The 19,507-nt window shown below is 33.9% G+C and overlaps 1 protein-coding gene across 5 annotated transcripts in view; it reads left to right on the plus strand.

Moving 5' to 3' along the window:
* The window catches only part of LOC114326319 (voltage-dependent L-type calcium channel subunit beta-2), a 143,742-nt gene that overhangs the window by 107,694 nt on the left and 16,541 nt on the right, over positions 1–19,507 (plus strand). For 4 of the 5 annotated variants that reach the window (XM_028274643.2, XM_050654204.1, XM_028274647.2 and 1 more), the window contains 4 exons: positions 1,951–2,182; positions 7,934–8,198; positions 9,727–9,894; positions 12,395–12,506. In XM_028274643.2, coding sequence (XP_028130444.1) covers positions 1,951–2,182; positions 7,934–8,198; positions 9,727–9,894; positions 12,395–12,506 — 777 coding nt within the window. Of the gene's footprint in view, positions 1–1,950; positions 2,183–7,933; positions 8,199–9,726; positions 9,895–12,394; positions 12,507–15,292; positions 15,335–19,507 lie in introns of all 5 variants that reach the window. The other variant, XM_028274639.2, reaches the window with a different exon arrangement.

A 19,507-nucleotide genomic window follows, 5' to 3' on the forward strand; every position in this document is an offset into this window, starting at 1 on the left:
TATGTGAGTATTCGTTACTTTTCTCTCTCCAAGTGATTCTGTTGCAGCGTTGATTATGTTATCTTTGAGTTCTTGCCAGCTTTCATCGATGTTATCGTTTTCTAATATTCCATTCTCAGCAATCTTCTCCGCTATTCTTTTCCTGTATAAGTATTCCGTGGATTCCGTATGTAGTCCTTCGACTTTGATTTTTGTTTGTGTTGGTGCTGCCCTCTTGGGAGTGAAATATTTCATAATGATTCCTATTTTACATAATACTAAGCTATGGTCGCTACCTACATCTGCTGAGTTGAGGCATCTTACGTCGATTATTGTTGATGGATGTATATCTCTGTTGGTTACAACATAATCTATCATAAATCTTTGTCCACGGGTGTTATTGAATGTATATTTGTGTTGGTCTTTGTGGTCAAAAAATGTGTTGTTGGATGATATTGGATGTATATCTCTGTTGGTTACAATATAATCTATCATAGATCTTTGTCCACGGATGTTATTGAATATATATTTGTGTTGGTCTTTGTGGTCAAAAAATGTGTTGTTGGATGATATTGGATGTATATCTCTGTTGGTTACAATATAATCTATCATAGATCTTTGTCCACGGATGTTATTGAATATATATTTGTGTTGGTCTTTGTGGTCAAAAAATGTGTTGTTTATTCTAAGTTCGTTATTCGTGCAGAAGTTTATCATCAGTTCTCCATTTTCGTTTTTAACATTTTCATTGTGTTTTTGCTTAATTCCGGGTATTACTTGGTTACCTATTCGAGCGTTAAAATCCCCCGGTATTATCATCTTCCCTCTAACTTGGATCTACTACTTGTTGTAATTCGTCATAAAAGATTTCCCATGTTGTTTGAGGCTTGTTATTTTCTGGGCTGTATACTCCGATGATGTTCAGGTCTTCCTTTTCCATTCTAATTTTTGCTGTGATAATTCTTTTCGATATATTTGACACTCTTTGATGTGATTTTGGTATTTTTGATGTATTAGTAATGCTACACCTTCTTTGGCCCTGTTTTCTTTTGCTACTCCACTATAGATTAGTATATATTCGCCTAATCTTGATTGTCCTTTTCTTTTCTTTTTTGTTTCCGGTAGAGCGCATGTATCTATTTGTTTCTCTTTTAATACTTGGGTGATTTCTTGATCTCTAGTGTTGAGTGATCTAATGTTCCATGTGGTAATTCTCATCAATGTTTTTCTTTTGTCCTTATTTCTCGCCATAGTCGTCTTCATATGATCAATCCGGTTCCGAGGCTTCACATTGTTTCTTTGAGCAGTATTCGTTTTTTTCAATTGGTAGGTTGCTAACCTTGCCAATCAACCCTCCACATTTTATCCGGGCTTGGGATGAGCGGCTGTGGTAACCGCAGAGCTACTCGGTCCAACCTGCAATTACCCCAGGCAGTGTTTGGTGGGATGTAGAGTAATATTTTTAGTATTGTTTTATATGCTATTAGATTAAAAACTTTGTCTTTTGCTATCAGTTGCCACTAGCCGGGCCATTGTCCTGGTTGGATCAGAGAAAGCAGCATATGTGCCTCCTGATGAGAGACTAATGAGTTTCGAAACCGGTAGAGGTGCTTGCTGCACTCTCTGATTGAACTAGAATATAATGCGGATGTATTTTCCTATTGCAACGAAACTGAAAATGGTTATTCAATTTTGAAAAATAAGAACTTACGAATGTTTGCTTACCATACATATATTGCTGAGGATGCTTTCAAGTGTATGGCCTAAAAGTAAACCACATTCTTTATAATCTCTTTCATTACAACTGTTCGAATTTTCCCCAATTTTTCTGGTATCAAAAACCATAGAATGTAAATTTTGAGATAATCTTATTGTCGAAAAAATTATTGAGAATGCTGTAAATCTATTAAATTTTGCACTTTTTTAGCTTAAAATACATCGAACATCTTCTAAAATGGCGGTTGTTTACAGGAGATGAATCCGATTCGATGGGTAACGCCAGAACGGGCAAGTCGCTTACTACACCCCCGGCGAAAGAGAAGAAGAAACCGTTCTTCAAGAAACAAGAAGCGACTGCTCCCTATGACGTTGTTCCTTCCATGCGACCCGTAGTTTTAGTCGGTCCTTCTTTGAAAGGATACGAAGTTACTGATATGATGCAAAAAGCCTTATTTGATTTTTTAAAGCATAGATTTGAAGGAAGGTAAGTCATAACCATGACCATAATTGACTGTAATTCGCTTACTTTACGTATCTAGATCTGTCAGATCAAATATTGTCCATCTAAGAAAGGGCGGTCTAGATATTATATCTGTCACTTAATGTAAAAAGGTCTAGCCCCTTGAAGGGTTTGTCTTCTTCTTCTTGATGTGTATATCCGTGACGAATGTTGGCGATCATCATCACCATCATCATCATCAGGGCTTTTCATTTCGGATGGAATGTTTGCCGCTCTTACTTAGGGCTCTCGGATTCGCTTATTGCGGTGAATCACTCCGCATTCCACTTGTATGTTGTCAAAGTTTGTTGTATGACTTGGCTTTCGTTACAATTTTCTTCCACTCATTTCGATAAGTGCATAGTTCCCTCCAGTTTCTCACTTACAGAATTTTGATATCATGACCTGGTCCTCCCGTCTCTCTCTGGGTCTTCCCCTTGGTCTGTCAGTTTCTGGTTTCAATTTGGTGATCTTCTTAATCAGTAGGCCGTTTTTCCTTCCCTCTATGTCTCCCAGCCATCTCAGTCGCTGCGCTTTAATAAATCTAACTATATCTTCTCCCTTCATTGTGTCTCTTAGTTCATGGTTCATTCTTCTTCTCATTTCTCCGTTGCCCATTCTTATCAGACCCATAATCCGTCTGAGGATTTTCCTTTCGAATATTCTCACATTTTCTTCATGTTTTTCCGCGAGGCCCATTGTCTCAGCTGCGTTGGAGATCATCATGTCAATCTTTATTTTATCTGCAGCAACGCGGAAAAGCTGCACAGTTGTTGGGTTGAACCAGGTTCGGCGGTTCTTTAACCAAGATGTTCTTCTTCTTCTTGGACCTCGTTTTCCAAATATTTTTCCTTGCAGGATGTCCTGTAGGAGGGCATATCTGTCCAAAGTATTCTAACTTTCGAGATTTGATGGTGGTTAGTATCTCCCGGTTCTTCCCCATTCTTCTAAGAACCTCCTCATTTGTGACCGGGTCAGTCCACGGGATTTAAAGAATTCTTCGATATAGCCACATCTCAAATGCTTCCAATTTTCGGCACATATCTTCGTTCAAGGTCCATGATTTAACACCATAAAAGAGGATAGAGAAGACGTAGCATCGCAGCATTGTTACTTTTATACCAAGAGAAAGGTTGTGGCTCTTGAAAAGGGTTTCTCTGGCAGATGTAAAATAAGGAAATGTGCTGGATCTTGAAATGCGCCAGATTCACATTGGGATAATAGTCCTTATTTCTCTAAGTTGGATTTTCTGGGTGTGCTTCTATTACAAAAGAGAAAAGACCACACTTAAGTTTTACCAGGGTTTGGTTAGTAGCTGGTAATTATTTGGTTATTATTTTCATGGCTTCAGTTACTGAAGCTTCTACCTTCACCTACTTGTATCTGGTTCACATTGGTAGTTGGTAGATATTCTAATGTAGAAGGCACACTTCCCTGAGTTATTTTTCTTATGCTATTATTTCCATGGAGGGAGACACGAATCTTGTGTTCTGCAAGAAGATGTGGATAAGAAAAGTGAGCTTACTATTTTTCTTGGATACCATACAGTGTTTAACAAAATACTCGTAGTCTACTGTATCGTAAGCGACGACATTTTGTTTTTACTGAACTTTTCGTCTATTCTGGATACAGGTCTATTTCATATTCATATTATTCTATAAAGGTTCCTCTATCTACATATTCTCATTCCCACCACAAGCATTTGTTGTTCTTCTTTTTCAGTCCCAGGTCCGTCAGATCCAGTGACATAAAATAGCTTATTTGATCATATTGCTTGTAATAGTAACTCCATATTTGGATTAAATCTCTTTTTGTCCTACTAAGTATTAAAACTTTCTTCTTCAAGGGCTTTTTCGGGCACTGTGAACTTCAAAGGACCGAAGCTAGTCTTTCGCTTGCCAACGATAATAAACTGTTCCAGTCTTTGCTCTAAATCTCTTTCAATATTTTTCTGTGTTACACTACGTCCTCAGCATACATTAATTACCATGAACTGTTACCGTGCAGTTATGCTGTTATCTGAAATGAAACTTCTTCTAAACCTTCTAGTGATGTTGGAGAAGACATTGGCCCATGTTATTATATTTACAGCAGCTCGAAATAGCTCAGTTGACGTTAGATAAGTGCATTCTTTAAGATTGGATCCATAAAGGATATAAGTCTGCGTCTAGAGCCTCTCTTGCCTTCAATCTTACCTTGTAGAATCAACTGTATCAATCAAGTCTGTATTTGTTAATACCCATAATGTGGCCGAAGTAAGCCAATTTTCTGTTCTTTACGGTGGGACAGTTGAGGTTTTTAAAGAGGTGTTTCTCCTTTATTCCTCCTTTTTTTATCCGGGCTTGGGATCGGCTATAATATCAAAAGTAGAGGTATTCAATTCATTCCGCAACAAGTGCACTAAGGGTTATGACAATAATAAGAATAAATTTATAGGGGAGTGTAATTAGAACGAAAACATGCATTGTTTTGGAAAAATTCAAACAAGCTTATATTTTTCTAAAACTGTTTTTGTTAGTTTATATACATGTTAAAGTAAAAAGTTCTACTCGCCGATTTGGCCGCTAATTGTTTAAACAGTAACAATTGTTTTGTATTAATAATTTTAAAAATATCGTTAATGTCATCATTTTACTTTGATCAAATATGTTTCTATTTTGTTTTTGATTATACTGAATCCGAATATGGCATTGCAATTTAAAAATTCTTATACAGAAGCTCTTATACAGTATGTCTGCGTAGCTAGGAACCACATGGAAAACTTTTTTATTATCAATTTTACGAAAAAAAGTTATTCTTCATAAAATGCTCTGGATAGTCAAAAATCTAAAACTCAACCATCAGATATCAAATTTTATCAATTCTATACGAGTTATGTCAAAAATATGAGTTTCGTTAAAGAGTAAACTACCTTTATATTTCAGAATATCAAAAAATACTATTATGAAAAGTTGTTTCAAAGTAAAAACTATATTTAAATATACAAATACATTATAAATCTTGTCTTTATCAGCATCCACTTCACATCGTGAACATTCTGATTCGAAGGTATTAAGCCATGAATTCATTGGAACATTTTTCCCATTAAAATTTCGAAGTACAAAATCATCTTTTATTTTTTTATAGTTTTTCTTTTCAACTTTAAGTGTACCTGTTTTACTATTTTGGAGCAACTGGACTAATGCTGGAGATTGTTCAATCGCTTCTGTCTTCTCATACTCTGGTAATAAGGTCTGCTTTAGGTACTCATTTTGATAAAGCACATCACCATCTGAATCAAAATAAATCAGTTTCAAATTATCATCTAATGCAATGGTACAGATTCGAAAGCATCCACTTGATTTCATAGACGCTAAAATGTTTTTAACTTTTTTCAAACGGAATAGTTCAGAATGATCATCTTGAAGTTGATTTTCAGCAGGCAGTTTATAATAAAAAGGGGACCCTGTTGGCTGAATCCACTTAAATTTATACACATTTATAATATACTTGATTATACAAATACATTATTCTAATCGAAAATTCTTTTCAATTTTTTCTCAAATTACGGATACTCATCATCATTTGATTACAATTATGATAACTATTTTATTATCACTTTTACGAAAAAAAAAATTATTCTTCATAAAATGCTCTACCTGGTCTAAAATCTAAGATACAACCATCTCAGATATTAAACTTTTTTAATTTTATACGAGGTATGTAAAAAATATGAATTTTTCTTAAGAGTTAAGTGCCTTTATTATTAACAATATCTTAATTAGAAGGATGTAATTGAACACTAAAACAAATTTTTTAATTCCAAACAACTTTTCTTAACAACAATTTTCGATATTGTAAAATTTAACGATACTTTACTCTTGAGTGAAATTCATATTTTTTGACATACCTCGTATAAAATTCAGTTAATTTGTAAATTTGATATTTGATGAATGCATCTTAGATTATATACGATGCAGAGTATTTTATAAAGAATAACTTTTTTTCGTAAAACTGGTAATAAAAAAGTTATCAATAGGTTCCAAGTTACGCAGACATACTGTATAAGATCTAAAAAAATTTTTTTTTGCTGAACATTTATTATTGTTAAAGTTTAACATTAAATGTATTTTACGTAAGTTTTACAGAAGAAAGTTTTGATCACTTTATATAAACATTTTTTTAGCTGGTAATTTTCGGTTTTTGTGTTACATTTTTATTATCTTTCTTAATTTTCTCAAAAAGAAATAGTATATTTCATTTCTAAAGTAAAATAATTTAGTGCATTTTAAAGACTACATCCTAAGCTTTAAAAAAGTACTTATAAAACTGTAATAGATCTGTTCAAACTTGAGTAATACCGTCTTAAACTGGTGGTAATTCTATAAAACTACGAAGATTTCAAAAATTACATTTTTTAAGACGTCATATCATTTGAATTAAATTTTTGAGATTTTTTTTTTGAATAAAACATCATTTAGTACGATGCTTAAAAGGTACGTTGTGCAAAATTGAGGGTTTTATAAGAAAAATTGTATTAGTTACACATTTTTAAATCATTTTTAAACAAAATTCATGTAAGGTTCACTTTCCGCCCCCACCTTACTTATACCCATACATTTTATTTCTTTTTATTATAACCATAAGATAGCTTAACTATTCTTCTTTTAGGTTCAATTTGTAAAATTTCATTTGATCCATTAGTTAAAGAATTACATTAAAATAACTCAACCGTGCACTTCGCCGTACGCTAGATTACAGTGCGCCAATGTTTGTGAGAAGGGTGACTTTAGCGTTATAAATAAAAAATTATAGAAGATACAGATTTAATTTTAGAAAATTCTTTATATAAGATTTTTTTGTAAAATTTTTTGGGTTTTACAATGGTCAAGTCAGTTTGGTTCTAAAATTTATATTTTCGGAGTTATTTAAAGAAACATCAAACTTCGTAGTTCATTTGTTTAATAAAAAATGAAGCACCCACTTCTCGAGTAGAACTTTTTGATACGTTGTTTATTAAACATTTCTTAATGAAATTACAAAAAGTTCTATCTTGTTTGGTTTTTTCCGAAGTGAAAATCTATATGCACTCCCCTATTAAGGAATACGCAGTGAGCGCTGATGAAATTCTACCTTCACATGAAATTTATCAGTCTCTTCCATACTTTTCCTTCTTCTTCTTCTTTAAGTACCGTGCCCAAATTTTTAGGCGTGGGTAGCTTCCATAACAATTTGCCGATATCGTTCTCGATCTTGTGCGGCATGTAACAATTGATCTGCTGATAAGCCAGTCCATTGACGAAGGTTTCGGAGCCATAAATATTTCTTTTGACCAATTCCTCTTTTTCCGTCGATTTTACTAACTTGTTACTTTTTATTTTTATTAGATACTTTTCCTAACACTTGTTATTTTTTTTGTACTTTTTATTAGTGTTGATGGTATGTTCTCTTTTTGTAACTTAAGAGTTTGTTTTTGGTGGCAATCTTTATTTGTATAACTGAGAGAGCTAATCGAAGTCATTAAACAAGTAAGGCTAGCGTTCTTTTGTTACACAAAATTGGCGCCCAACATGGGGCCTACTCTAACTTTGTAAACCAAAAAATTGCATTTGTTAGTTATCTGTAGATTGGTTTTTTAAGTAGCTGATACATTAATAAAGTCAGTTTGCAATAATAGAAGGCAGATGAACAACCAGAAAGTATTATATCTTAAGAATATTACACAAAATTTTTTACAAACTAATGATTTTGTTTCAGAATAATAATAACTAGGGTAATGGCCGACATTTCTTTGGCGAAACGGTCTTTGTTGAACAACCCTTCGAAGCGCGCGATCATGGAACGTTCCACGACGAGATCGACGTGTTTGTCGGAGGTTCAAGCGGAAATCGAACGCATCTTCGAGCTCGCGACTACCTTGCAACTTGTGGTGCTGGATTGTGATACTATAAACCATCCTTCGCAACTTGCCAAAACTTCTTTAGCTCCATGTATTGTCTATCTTAAAATTAGTAGTCCTAAGGTAAGTTATCTCACAATAGTGCTTTCGGAAAATAGATTTAATTTGTTAAAACCAGTGCTGCAAAACTTTTGAGTCTAGGTGTATTTAGGACTTCCAATTAACATGTCTTCATTCATTCAGATATACTTATCGGTTTACGTCAACTTTGACTATGTTCAGATGTACTTTTCAGTTTACGACTGACTATTTCTTGTTCCTAAACTTGATGAAATGTCTTCGTGGAAAGGGATTTGACTCCAACAACGAAATCATCTGACAAACAAATGCCTATTTTGATGACCTCGGCAATTCATATTTTTCGGAAGGGGAAAAAATTGGAGAAACGCTGGACTAAGTGTATATAACTTAAAGGAGACTATGTTAAAAAATAAAATAACTTTTTATACCGTGCGCTGGAATAAGTGTTATCCATCCCCCTGTTAGTTTATTTATTTTTAGCACATAAGCAAAACGTTCCGACAGGTCGATTTTTAAAATAATCATAATATATTATAGCATCAATATTTCGAAATTTACGCGATCCCTCTTCAGGTGACAGGCATAACTTTGATGTAAGATGGAAAGGAACAAAGGAAGATTGGCAAAGACACCTTAATAAAATGGTAAAAATTAGAACAGTCGTAAGAACATAATAACAGGCAGCATTATGAGAAATAAAAGTTGTCTAATGGCCGATTTCACCAACGACAAATAGTAGTTTATTCTATGAATAAAGTTATTCGACCAATAAACTGACATTTCTACATTTTACTAACGTCATAATTATAAGACTTATTTTATTGATATATTAAATAAATATTCACTCTTCGAATAAATTGGCAAGTTAATCTCGCTGTAAATATTTATAAGAAAGTAAATTCGTCAGTTTAACTTTAAATTATGAAAATTATATTGAAACAAAATAAAAATATAAACGTCTAATAAATTTTATTCGACGAATAACTATTCATTGATTCATTTGTTGTTGGTGAAACCGGACCTAAATATAATAAAAACAATATTGTAAAATGTATTTTTTCTGCAAGTTATACACGAACTGTTTATTATGATGTTCCTAGCTTTAATTAAAATTACCTGTTAACCCTTTTACACCGTGTTTCCACTCTGGTGCTGCCTCCACCATAATAATTCAAATCGATAACGGTCGCTTTCATGTTTTATTATAAAACATTTCCGAGAATCAATTCAATCGTCAATTGATACAACCTAATAATTTACTGCTTCGTTCTCTCTATTTGTTTTAAATTTCAATAAATCCCGATAAAAACCGTGTACCTGGTAATGTATAACATTATATCATCGAAACAGAGTATATATTCGAAAAATTTAATCATTTATGACAAAAACTAATAAACTACTGATTAAATTATTCAAATATTGGAATAGACTATTAGTCCAGCGTTTGACACTAAAAAGGGTATTCACAACGATTTTCAGAATAATCTTGGACTAAGCTCGTCTTAGTTATTTGATACCACATCTCTCTAAAAATATATGAGTATATCTAATGTTTATTGAAATATTTTAGGTTTTGCAAAGGCTTATCAAATCAAGAGGGAAGAGTCAAGCTAGGCATTTAAATGTTCAAATGGTCGCTTCAGAAAAGTTAGCTCAATGTCCGCCTGAAATGTTTGACGTCATTTTAGACGAGAACCAATTGGAAGACGCTTGCGAACACATAGCAGAATATTTAGAGGTACGTATTTTAAACAAGTTTAGACAAGATATTCATTCCTTTCGATAGTAAGCAACATCTAACGCAGGTTTTCCAAAATCATTTGAAAGTTCGATATCAAAGACATAGTAAAAGTCTGCCAGAATTTTAAGCCGATATTAAAAGATTATTGCATTTGGCGTACCCTCAGGCATTTTCTGGGACAAATTATTATACAAACATTCGTAGATGGACTATAGGATGTTTAAATGCAACAAGATGTCCGATTACAGCATCACACTAAATGGAGCACTAATTTCAGATCCCAGATCTGGCCTAAAATTACAAGCAATAATATTTTGAGAAAATGTTAAATCACTGAGAAAATGTAAAGTCACTACCGCAGATAAACTACAATATATTTAATCCCAGACGTTAAACATACTGCAAAATCTTCAACAAAAATCTCAAATTGAAAACATGAGATGTTTTAATTGCAGAAGAATAGGACATTTGCAAAATAATTGCGGAAACAGATCCTACGCAAGGAAAAAGGAATCAAAGAATGAGATCAGAAGTTACCTAGATTCACAACAAGAAGACTGTCACATAGTCTCACTAGAAATAATAGTAGATATACGTTTCTCAGAAATCGATTACCCACAACTAACTATAGAAAGGAAAAATATACTCTGGAATCTGAAGTTTTTCATTTGGAGGAGCAAAGATTAGTAAAAATGAAATATAAAAGTAAATACAACAGGTGTCAATTTTTCAGACTGCGAAATGAACAATTACAATTCCAAGATGATTTGAACAAACTGCAAAGGCAGTGTCAACTTAAAAAAAAGGAGGGTGTAACCAAAGAAGTAAGTCTCCGGTTGACCACCGTTAAACAAGAAGAAGATAATAATCGAACTTCCCTGGAAAACCTTAAAAGAGTCAAAAGAAAGATAATGACTTAAAAGCCATACGAGAATAGCTTAAAAATGGAACAACTATTTGGCAGAAAATAACCAAATACAGTTGAACTTATCAGTGGAATAAAGGCATACTGGGCTTAATGGAAATCTATGTATCTTGCCAATGGTCTATTTCATAGGAAGTGGGAAAGTTCCGATGGAATATGTCCAATTCATTAATGGGTACTGCCAAAAACAATTGTACAAACAAAATCAATTGTAATTGCCTTTTATATTGTGCGTGCATGCATCCAGAGATTTCTCGCCGTGGTACTTTGATGCCCTGAATTTCCATAGAAACTTCTAGATATAACAGGTAGACCGCTCATGACGCCAGCGCCTTTATTTGGAATATCGTTAACCATTGAATTCTCTAGTGGGCCATTGAACTTTCACCTGCGGTTCTGTCATAGGTCAAAAGCTGGCGTAACAGGTGTTTTAATAAAATTGTTGATAAAGAAGTAAAACAATACAGTCAGTATGCAACATTGAACTTTTTCATAACTACAAATCATACCAACAAAATCAATAAACTAACAACTTTATCAGATGAACAACAAGAATTCAGATCCGGAAGATCCTGCGTAGACGCCGTATTTGTACTGAGACAAATCACAGAAAAGGCCATCGAGTACAATACACGAGCATATCTATGTTTTATAGACCTGACAAAGGCTTTCGATCGCATCCAAGTCGGAGACGTATTACACTTACTGTATAGAAGAAACATACCAATCAATATTATACAAACCATCGAAAACATATACCTACTTCCATAATCGAATACAGGCAAAGATAAATGGAAAACTAACACAGTTTATACCAGTACAAAGCGGAGTCGGACAAGGTGACTCGTTAAGCCCACTGCTCTTTAATATAATAATGGGCGAAATAATAGAAGCAGTACGTAAAGTTCGTGGTTACAGAATGGAGAACAAAGAAATCAAAATATTATGTTATGCAGACAACGCCGCATTAATCGCCGAGACAGAAGACGATCTCCAAAGATTAACACACATTTTCAATACAACAGCCAAGAAATACAATATTATGGTAATATCAGCAGAAAAAACCAAATGTATGACAACATCTAAATACCCACTACAATGTAAAATCGAAATTGATGGGAAAATAATAAAGCAGGAAGCAAGGTTTAGATATCTGGGAATAGAAATAACCAGTTACGGAGATGTTGAAGAGGAAGTACGACAACAAAGCTTAAAAGCAAGTAAAACGGGGGGATCTCTTAATAACACAATCTGGAACAAACACCTAAGACAAGACACAAAATCAAGAATATGTAAAGCAGCAATTAGACCTATATTGACATACACGGCGGAGACAAGACCTGACACATCTAAAACGAGACGACTACTAGAAACAACAGAGATGAAAATACTTCGAAGAATATCAGGGAAAAGTCTATTGGATAGGGAGAGAAGCGAAAACATAAGATCATGCATTGTAGAAGACATGCATTGAAGAAGAAACAGGTTTTAAAGCCTACATACAAGAAGGAAGAAGAAGAAGAATCATTCTTGATATCTATAATTTTTGGTTGACCGTTCGTTTAATTCTAGGCTTATTGGAGAGCAACGCATCCAGAAATAAGCGTGCCGAACGTCTCTCGGCCGATGGGAAGTTCTCCGCAAGCTTCGCCCAGTGGAGACCAAGGACGACCCACTTTGCCAGGTAAAAAACCTTCTTACGCGTTTTATCTATCACAAACGAGCCTTGAATCCACCACTTACGTCTAACGACACAAAAATGATATTATTTTCAAGCGCGGTTTAACGCTAGGTTAGAGCTTGAAGCTGAGTATAATAGAGTGAGAGATTAGGTTCCGCTAGAATTATTTAATGCTTTGAAAATGTTTACTAACTCATACATGTAGATGATAACTCCTGAGGTTTAAAAAGTACAGCACTTGTGGTCATTTGGTAGACTAATTTTTAGGACTGTGTAATCTATTAGCAGAGGTACTTCTTCTTCATCATCAACCATTTTCCATCCATTCCTGAATGTAGGTTTCTTCCAAATGCTTCCATCTTTCTTTATCTTGCGTCAAGCTAATCCACTGTTTGCCTGCGACTGCTCTTATGCCATCTACTTCTCCTTGACTGGTTTTACGACAACAGTTTGAGTCTTTGCCGCATCCACTATAATAGCTTTCCATCTTTTACGATCTTGCACTTCCATTTGCCATTGTTGTACCCTAATCTTAGATAAATCGTCTTCAGCGTCATCCTTCCATGTTTTTCTGGGACGGCCTACTGATCTTCTACCGTCTGGTTCTAAAAAACACTGTCTTTAACACTCTGTCTTCCTCTGGTCCTCCTACATGACCTGCCCATCTTATCCGGTTAGCTTTTATATGTATCACTATGTTTTCAGTACCATACAGAGTCACCAATTCATCATTGCGGACCTTCTCCACTCTTCTGTCAATTCATCTCATTGAGGGCCAAATATCATTCTGATAACCTTCCTTTCAGATACCAGCATATGGAACGCTTAAAATTTTGAACATCTTTAACAACAAAATACTTGGATCACAGAATATATCTTGATGTATTCTCTGCTTCTATCTTCCATAAATAATAAACAATAAATAATTTTTTATAAAGTTCACGTCTTAAATCAATTATTTATCAAATACACTATATATCAATATTATTTAATCAACAACTCAAAATATTCCCTATTCATGTTAAATATTTAAAATTGTCACTAATTGTCAGTGTCTGACTGATAATATGCTGACAATATTCTATTCGACTGAGTGCGTTGTATGACAAAAATAGATTTGGAAAATATTACTACGGACATTGTGTTCATTTTTTTTTTCGAATCCTGAAAAAACCAATAAATATTTTTGAAAAATGTAAACGCAGAATGAAAGACTGAATTATTACCGAGGGCAGAAAGTCCCTCAGAATAAATAAAAAGTTTATTTTGAATGAGATATTTGAAATTAAAAATAACACTAAATTTTCTCTTAGTTTTTCACACCTGTAACTTATTAAAATAAACATTATAGAAGTTCTCGGGGACTTTCGGCCCTCGCTAATAACGTAATCTTTCATTCTGCGTTTGAATTTTTCAAAAATACTTATTAGTTTTCTCAGGATTCGAAAAAAATGAATCCCCATTTGAATAGCATTGCAGCCGAAAATACGTACCCATCCTCTTAAGCTATGACGACTAGTGACAATGGATTTAGCGTATAAAAATACAATGAAAAATACTACAAACTTGCTGTAGATAACGCATTTCAAGCTTTTCGGCGAATAAACAATTATTTTGTTATTAACAAAATAAGAACACATTTTGAGTTATCGCGACTAGTCGCATTCGATTTACCGACCAAAAATAGACCATAGAAGACCTTAACACTATCAATTTATTTACAGGGCTTCTAATAATTCCTGAAAAACACCTAATTTTACCATAATTTGTTAATAACAATTAAACGCACCACATTTGGGCTTCCAGACCACTTCCATTGGATTCAGCGACCCAAAAAACTTATAATACCACCATCAAATAGCGGCGAACTTAAAGTGTCCACGGGACCCCTTATGTTGCCACTAGACTATTAGAAGACCCAGACTATATGTTTCTACCTCGAGTTGTGAAAACACCTCTTTCACGTTTCTTGTAGAATAAGCGACTGCATCTATATCAATCAGATAGTTTTGATCAACAATAGTGTTGATCCTTGTATATTACTAGGCCAAATTGAATATCAACGGTGATAAGCCAATTTTGCACGAGTTTGGAGTGTCTACTTCTTCTTGTAGTTCCTTTTCCTAGTGGAGCTTGGCTATCATCACAGCTATCCGTACCTTATTGGCGGCTGTTCTGAAAAGATCTCCTCAGCTGCAATTATACCACTCTCTTAGGTTTCTTATAGTCAGGAAATTCTTCTTCTTCCTAGGGATCTTTTACCCTTAATTTTAACTTGACTTATGAGACTTAATATCTTATATTTCTCACCCTTGGTAATGTGGCCTAAATATTCAAGCTTTCTTATATTGATGTTCTTTATGGCCTCGCAATCCTTTTGTAGCTTTCTTAACACTTCGGCATTTGTAACTCGTTAGATGCATACTATTTTCAAAATCCTTCTATAGCACCACATCTCAAATGGCTCCAACTTCTTTATATTAGCCACTTTTAGTGTCCAGCTTTCCATTCCATGCAATAAAGTCGAGAACACGTAACATCTTAAGGCTCTTATCCTCAGCTCCAGAGAAAGGTCTCCAGAAGATTTGGAATGTAAGTTTTACCAAATTACACAAGCTGTAAATTACTTTTTAAACCTCATTGTAGAACAAGCGACAATAATTCAAATCATTGTATTTATACCTGCCAAACAATAACCCTCTCAAATGTAACCCACACTAACTAGTGTCTTAAGCTGATTCTGCCAATTACTAACATTGTCGTTACTAATAAATTCGCATTGTTTTCAGCGCACCACGATGTATACGGATACGGTCATCATGAGTCACGAGGTAGTCATGCAGCTGTTAGATACATAGGGTTGCAAAGTTGGGACTCAGTAGACTCTTTAGAATCACTGTCTTTTTTATAGAAATGAGTCACTCTGCATGATTGTCTTGCGATTATTGTACTCTTATATATAGAGACGTAACGAATTGGGAACTGTCAGTTGTCAAATATGCGGTTTAATTTAAAGAATTTGATTTTATACAAGCTCAATACCTGTTGTATTATAGCAGATAAACATTTGTTCTTCATGATAATTCTTGGTATTAATTTAAGCACAATAAAAGGTTAGAAATACTAAGTACCAAGAAAACTAAGCAGTCTTCTATATTTCCATAATATGTGATAGCAATTATTTAAGTCAAATATATAAAAATTATGCCGACGATACGTCATTATCGCTGAAAGTGAGAAAGACCTGCAGACCCTACTAAACATAATTTGTGATACTGGAGAGCAGTTTGGTAACTTCTTCTTCTTCTTTCTTCCTTCTTGTATGTAGGGTTTAAAGCCTGTTTCTTCTTCAATATTAGCCTCCTAAATTGTTTGGTAACAATAAACATAAAGATAGCAAAAACCATGGTTATCAGTAAGAAGGATATGGTCATAACAGGGATCCAGATATAAAAATAAGGATATTAAACAAATAAGCAAAATGAAATACCTAAGAATCTGGATTACTGAAGATCTAAATCCGAAATCAGAAATTTGATCAAGACTATAGCAATCAAGAGCAGCCTTTTTGAAGATGAGAAAATTTCAAAGTAACCAAAGACTCAATCTCCAAATCAAATATCGGATGGTACAATGTTATTCCCACTCTATTGTTCTTGATGCTACCGAAGCTTGGACTGTTAATGTTGACTTAATGAGAAAGATGGAAGCTTTTGAGATGTGGTTTTTTAGGAGAATTTTGAAAATATTATGGACCAATCATATTACAAACGAAACGGTATTGAACAGAATGGGAAGAAACAGAGAACTTTTGACCACCATTAAAACGAGAAAGACAGCACATTCCGGGCACATACTTAGAAATGATAAATAGTTGTTGCAGCTGATTAGGAAGGGTAAAATCGAAGGAAGAAGAGGTCCTGGTAGACGACAAAAATATCCTGACTAAAAACAAAAACAACGACTGGACCAGGTTAAACAAACAGACGCTTTTAACGCTGCGGTGTCCATCTTGGAAAAGCCCTACTAGGCTGGTACTACGTACTTAAATCGTTCATTTAGTAACACAGTACTACTTACGCCACGCGTTATCGGTACCTTTGATAAAACCTTCGTGGCACTACTCGTGCGTCATGGGCAGCGAATGTGTTGAAGATATACTAAGAAAAAAATCCTGAAAATATACTAGCCCAACAGAATAACGACTATAAAACTATGGGAAAGAAACAAAGAACATATTGAGACAAGCAATTGAATACCAACTAGAGGGGAAAAGAAAAAGAGAAAGACCAGACAACAGCTGGAAAAAAACTACAATGCGAGAACACGAATAAATTGGACTAAGATGAGATAAAATTAAAAACAGAGGAAGAAATAGAAAAGAATGGAAAGAACTAGTATACACTATCCACAGAATGAACAAGAAGAAAATGCGCTGACCTGACCAGTCAGATATCTTACACTCTTGGCGAAGAAACACATAAGCTCCTAATACTCCACAACGAGGCATGGAACTCTAGAGAGAGAGAGAGAGAGAGAGAGAGAGAGAAGAAGAATATTACAAATAATAGGAAATGTATTTGTCGTACTTTGCGGAAAATCAAAGCAACATATTGAGGCAAGCACTTGAATACAAACCAGAAGGGAAAAGAAAGAGAGGAAAATCAGATAACAGCTAGAAAAGAACTTCAACGAGACAACGCGAAAGCATTGGACTAAGATGGAGTAAAGTCAAAAAACAGAGCAAGAACTAGAAGAGAATGGAAGAAACCAGTACACAGTATATCCAGAGAATAAACAAGAAAGATGCGTTGACCCGGTCTTTCAGCAATCTTACATTTTTGGCCACTAAACGCATAGACTATCAATACTTTACAAGGAAGGATGGAACTAGAGAGAACAAAAAAGAAAGAGAGAAAGAGTGAGAGAGAAAATAGGAGGCATGTTATAAAGAACAAAATATAGCACAAAACTGTTATATAGTAAATGTTATAAAATAAATAGGGTAACATTATTATTTTCATAAGTAACTAATACTAGAATTAATTCAAATGTATGAAACTGTGATTAATTTATAAAATATGGATTATTGTAGTAATTTTGTAAAGAATATAATATAATAGGAGTAGTATACATTTAATACTTTCTGTGTAAATTTTTAATGAGACACTAATGTAGCATATTTGATGACAAACAATTCCCAATTCAGATTTCTTACACATTTTTATGCATCTCCGTTTCATTTATTTTACGCTTAGTATTTTCTTGTGCATTTTATTTTCTAAGCTGCAAAAATTTGTAGTGGTTCAAACATGTAATTCACGAAGAGTTATTGTTGTACAGAACGCAAGTCATGTTATTTTGGTTCAAATGTATTTGATACAACTAGTTTTAAGCATATTTATATATTTGAAATTTATTGAAATAAAAGGCAGCTATCGAGCACCTAGTTTATTAAATCTTGCCCATGCCCAAGTATACTTTTGCTCCTAGAGCATCATCAGGGGCGTTTCATCAAATCAGGAAGGTATCCTAGTAGAATCTCGTGACATTTGTTTAATAGAAGTGATGGCAAAATTAACAAATAAAATTTAACACACACTGGACAAAGGACAAAACAGATTAAAAAAAATAAATGCCGGTACTAGGTACTTCATTTGGATATCAAGTATGGAGGAACAAAGCAGAAGTATTGGTGAACCGGTATCCTCTATTGTTTCTAATGACAGTTCTTCTTTTTCATCATTAAATAGTTGTTAGATGTAATTAGTCCAGTGACAGAATCTCTCCTTTATATCAGTAATAATATCCATGAGGACCCATATAAAAATTTTTAGGGGGAGGGCAGACGTGAAGATGTTGCACATTACATTTTGTATATTTTGGATAACAATATATAGTTTAAAGCACCCGAAAAGCTAGGGGGCACAGCTCCCTTCCCATGGGCATGGGCGCCGTTGATAATATCCCCTTTATCATTTTTAAGGGAATTCGGTCTTACGCTTTTTCTAAAACCTGTAATTTCTTCGTGTAAATTAAATCTATCATGATGATGAAGTAGTTTTCAATCCTAATAACAATATTATTAATATTTAAAAATATTAAAATATTACCTACTAAAAGATTTTTAAATTAAAAACTTATTGGTCCATTTTCTTGGTAACACCTCCATGGCTTCTAAAATTTGCAAGCCAGATAGATGCTGAAGCGAAGAAGACAAGAGGGAATTCAAAAAACTTACAATTCACCACCCCGTCTATTCAGCTGGTAAATTCCAGCTGGAATTTTATTAACAATAGTCCTGTCGCCAGGGGGGTACAACGGCCTCCTTAATTCAAATGGACTTACCCAAATTCTTTTTATGTATTTTGACCCGTAGAACACGAATTTTTTGGGTAACAGTTAATCCGGATGTCGATAAGATTGTTATAAACAAAGAACTTGTATATTTTGAGTCATTCAAAGCAAAAAATGTTTTTACAAGTTTTTTCGTAGGATGCATAGTTTTCGACATAAACGCGATTAAACTTTCAAAAAATCGAAAAATTGCAATTTTTGAATCCGAATAACTTTTGATTAAAAAATAAAATAGCAATTCTGCTTACCGCATTTGAAAGTTCAAGTCAAATTCTATCGGTTTTGATTATTTTCGTTGCTAAAAATTAATTTTGTTTTGTTAAACCAAGCTATAGACACATAGTGCTTGAATCTTGAATGATGTTTTCAATGCATTTCTCATTTGAAATCGAACAAGTAGGCGCGCATGCAGCCAATTTCTACGTAGATTACAATTACAATCTACGTACAATAAAACGCATGCATTGGGCACGGGAAACACTATGTGTTTATAGCTTTGTTTAACAATAAAAAATTAATTTTTAGCAATGCAAATAATCAAAACCGATAGAATTTGACTTGAACTTTCAAATGCGGTAAGCAGAAGAATTGATATTTTATTTTTTAATCAAAAGTTATTCGGGTTCAAAACTTGCAATTTTTCGATT

This window comes from Diabrotica virgifera, chromosome 6 (assembly GCF_917563875.1).
Source record: "Diabrotica virgifera virgifera chromosome 6, PGI_DIABVI_V3a".
NCBI lineage: Eukaryota > Metazoa > Arthropoda > Insecta > Coleoptera > Chrysomelidae > Diabrotica > Diabrotica virgifera.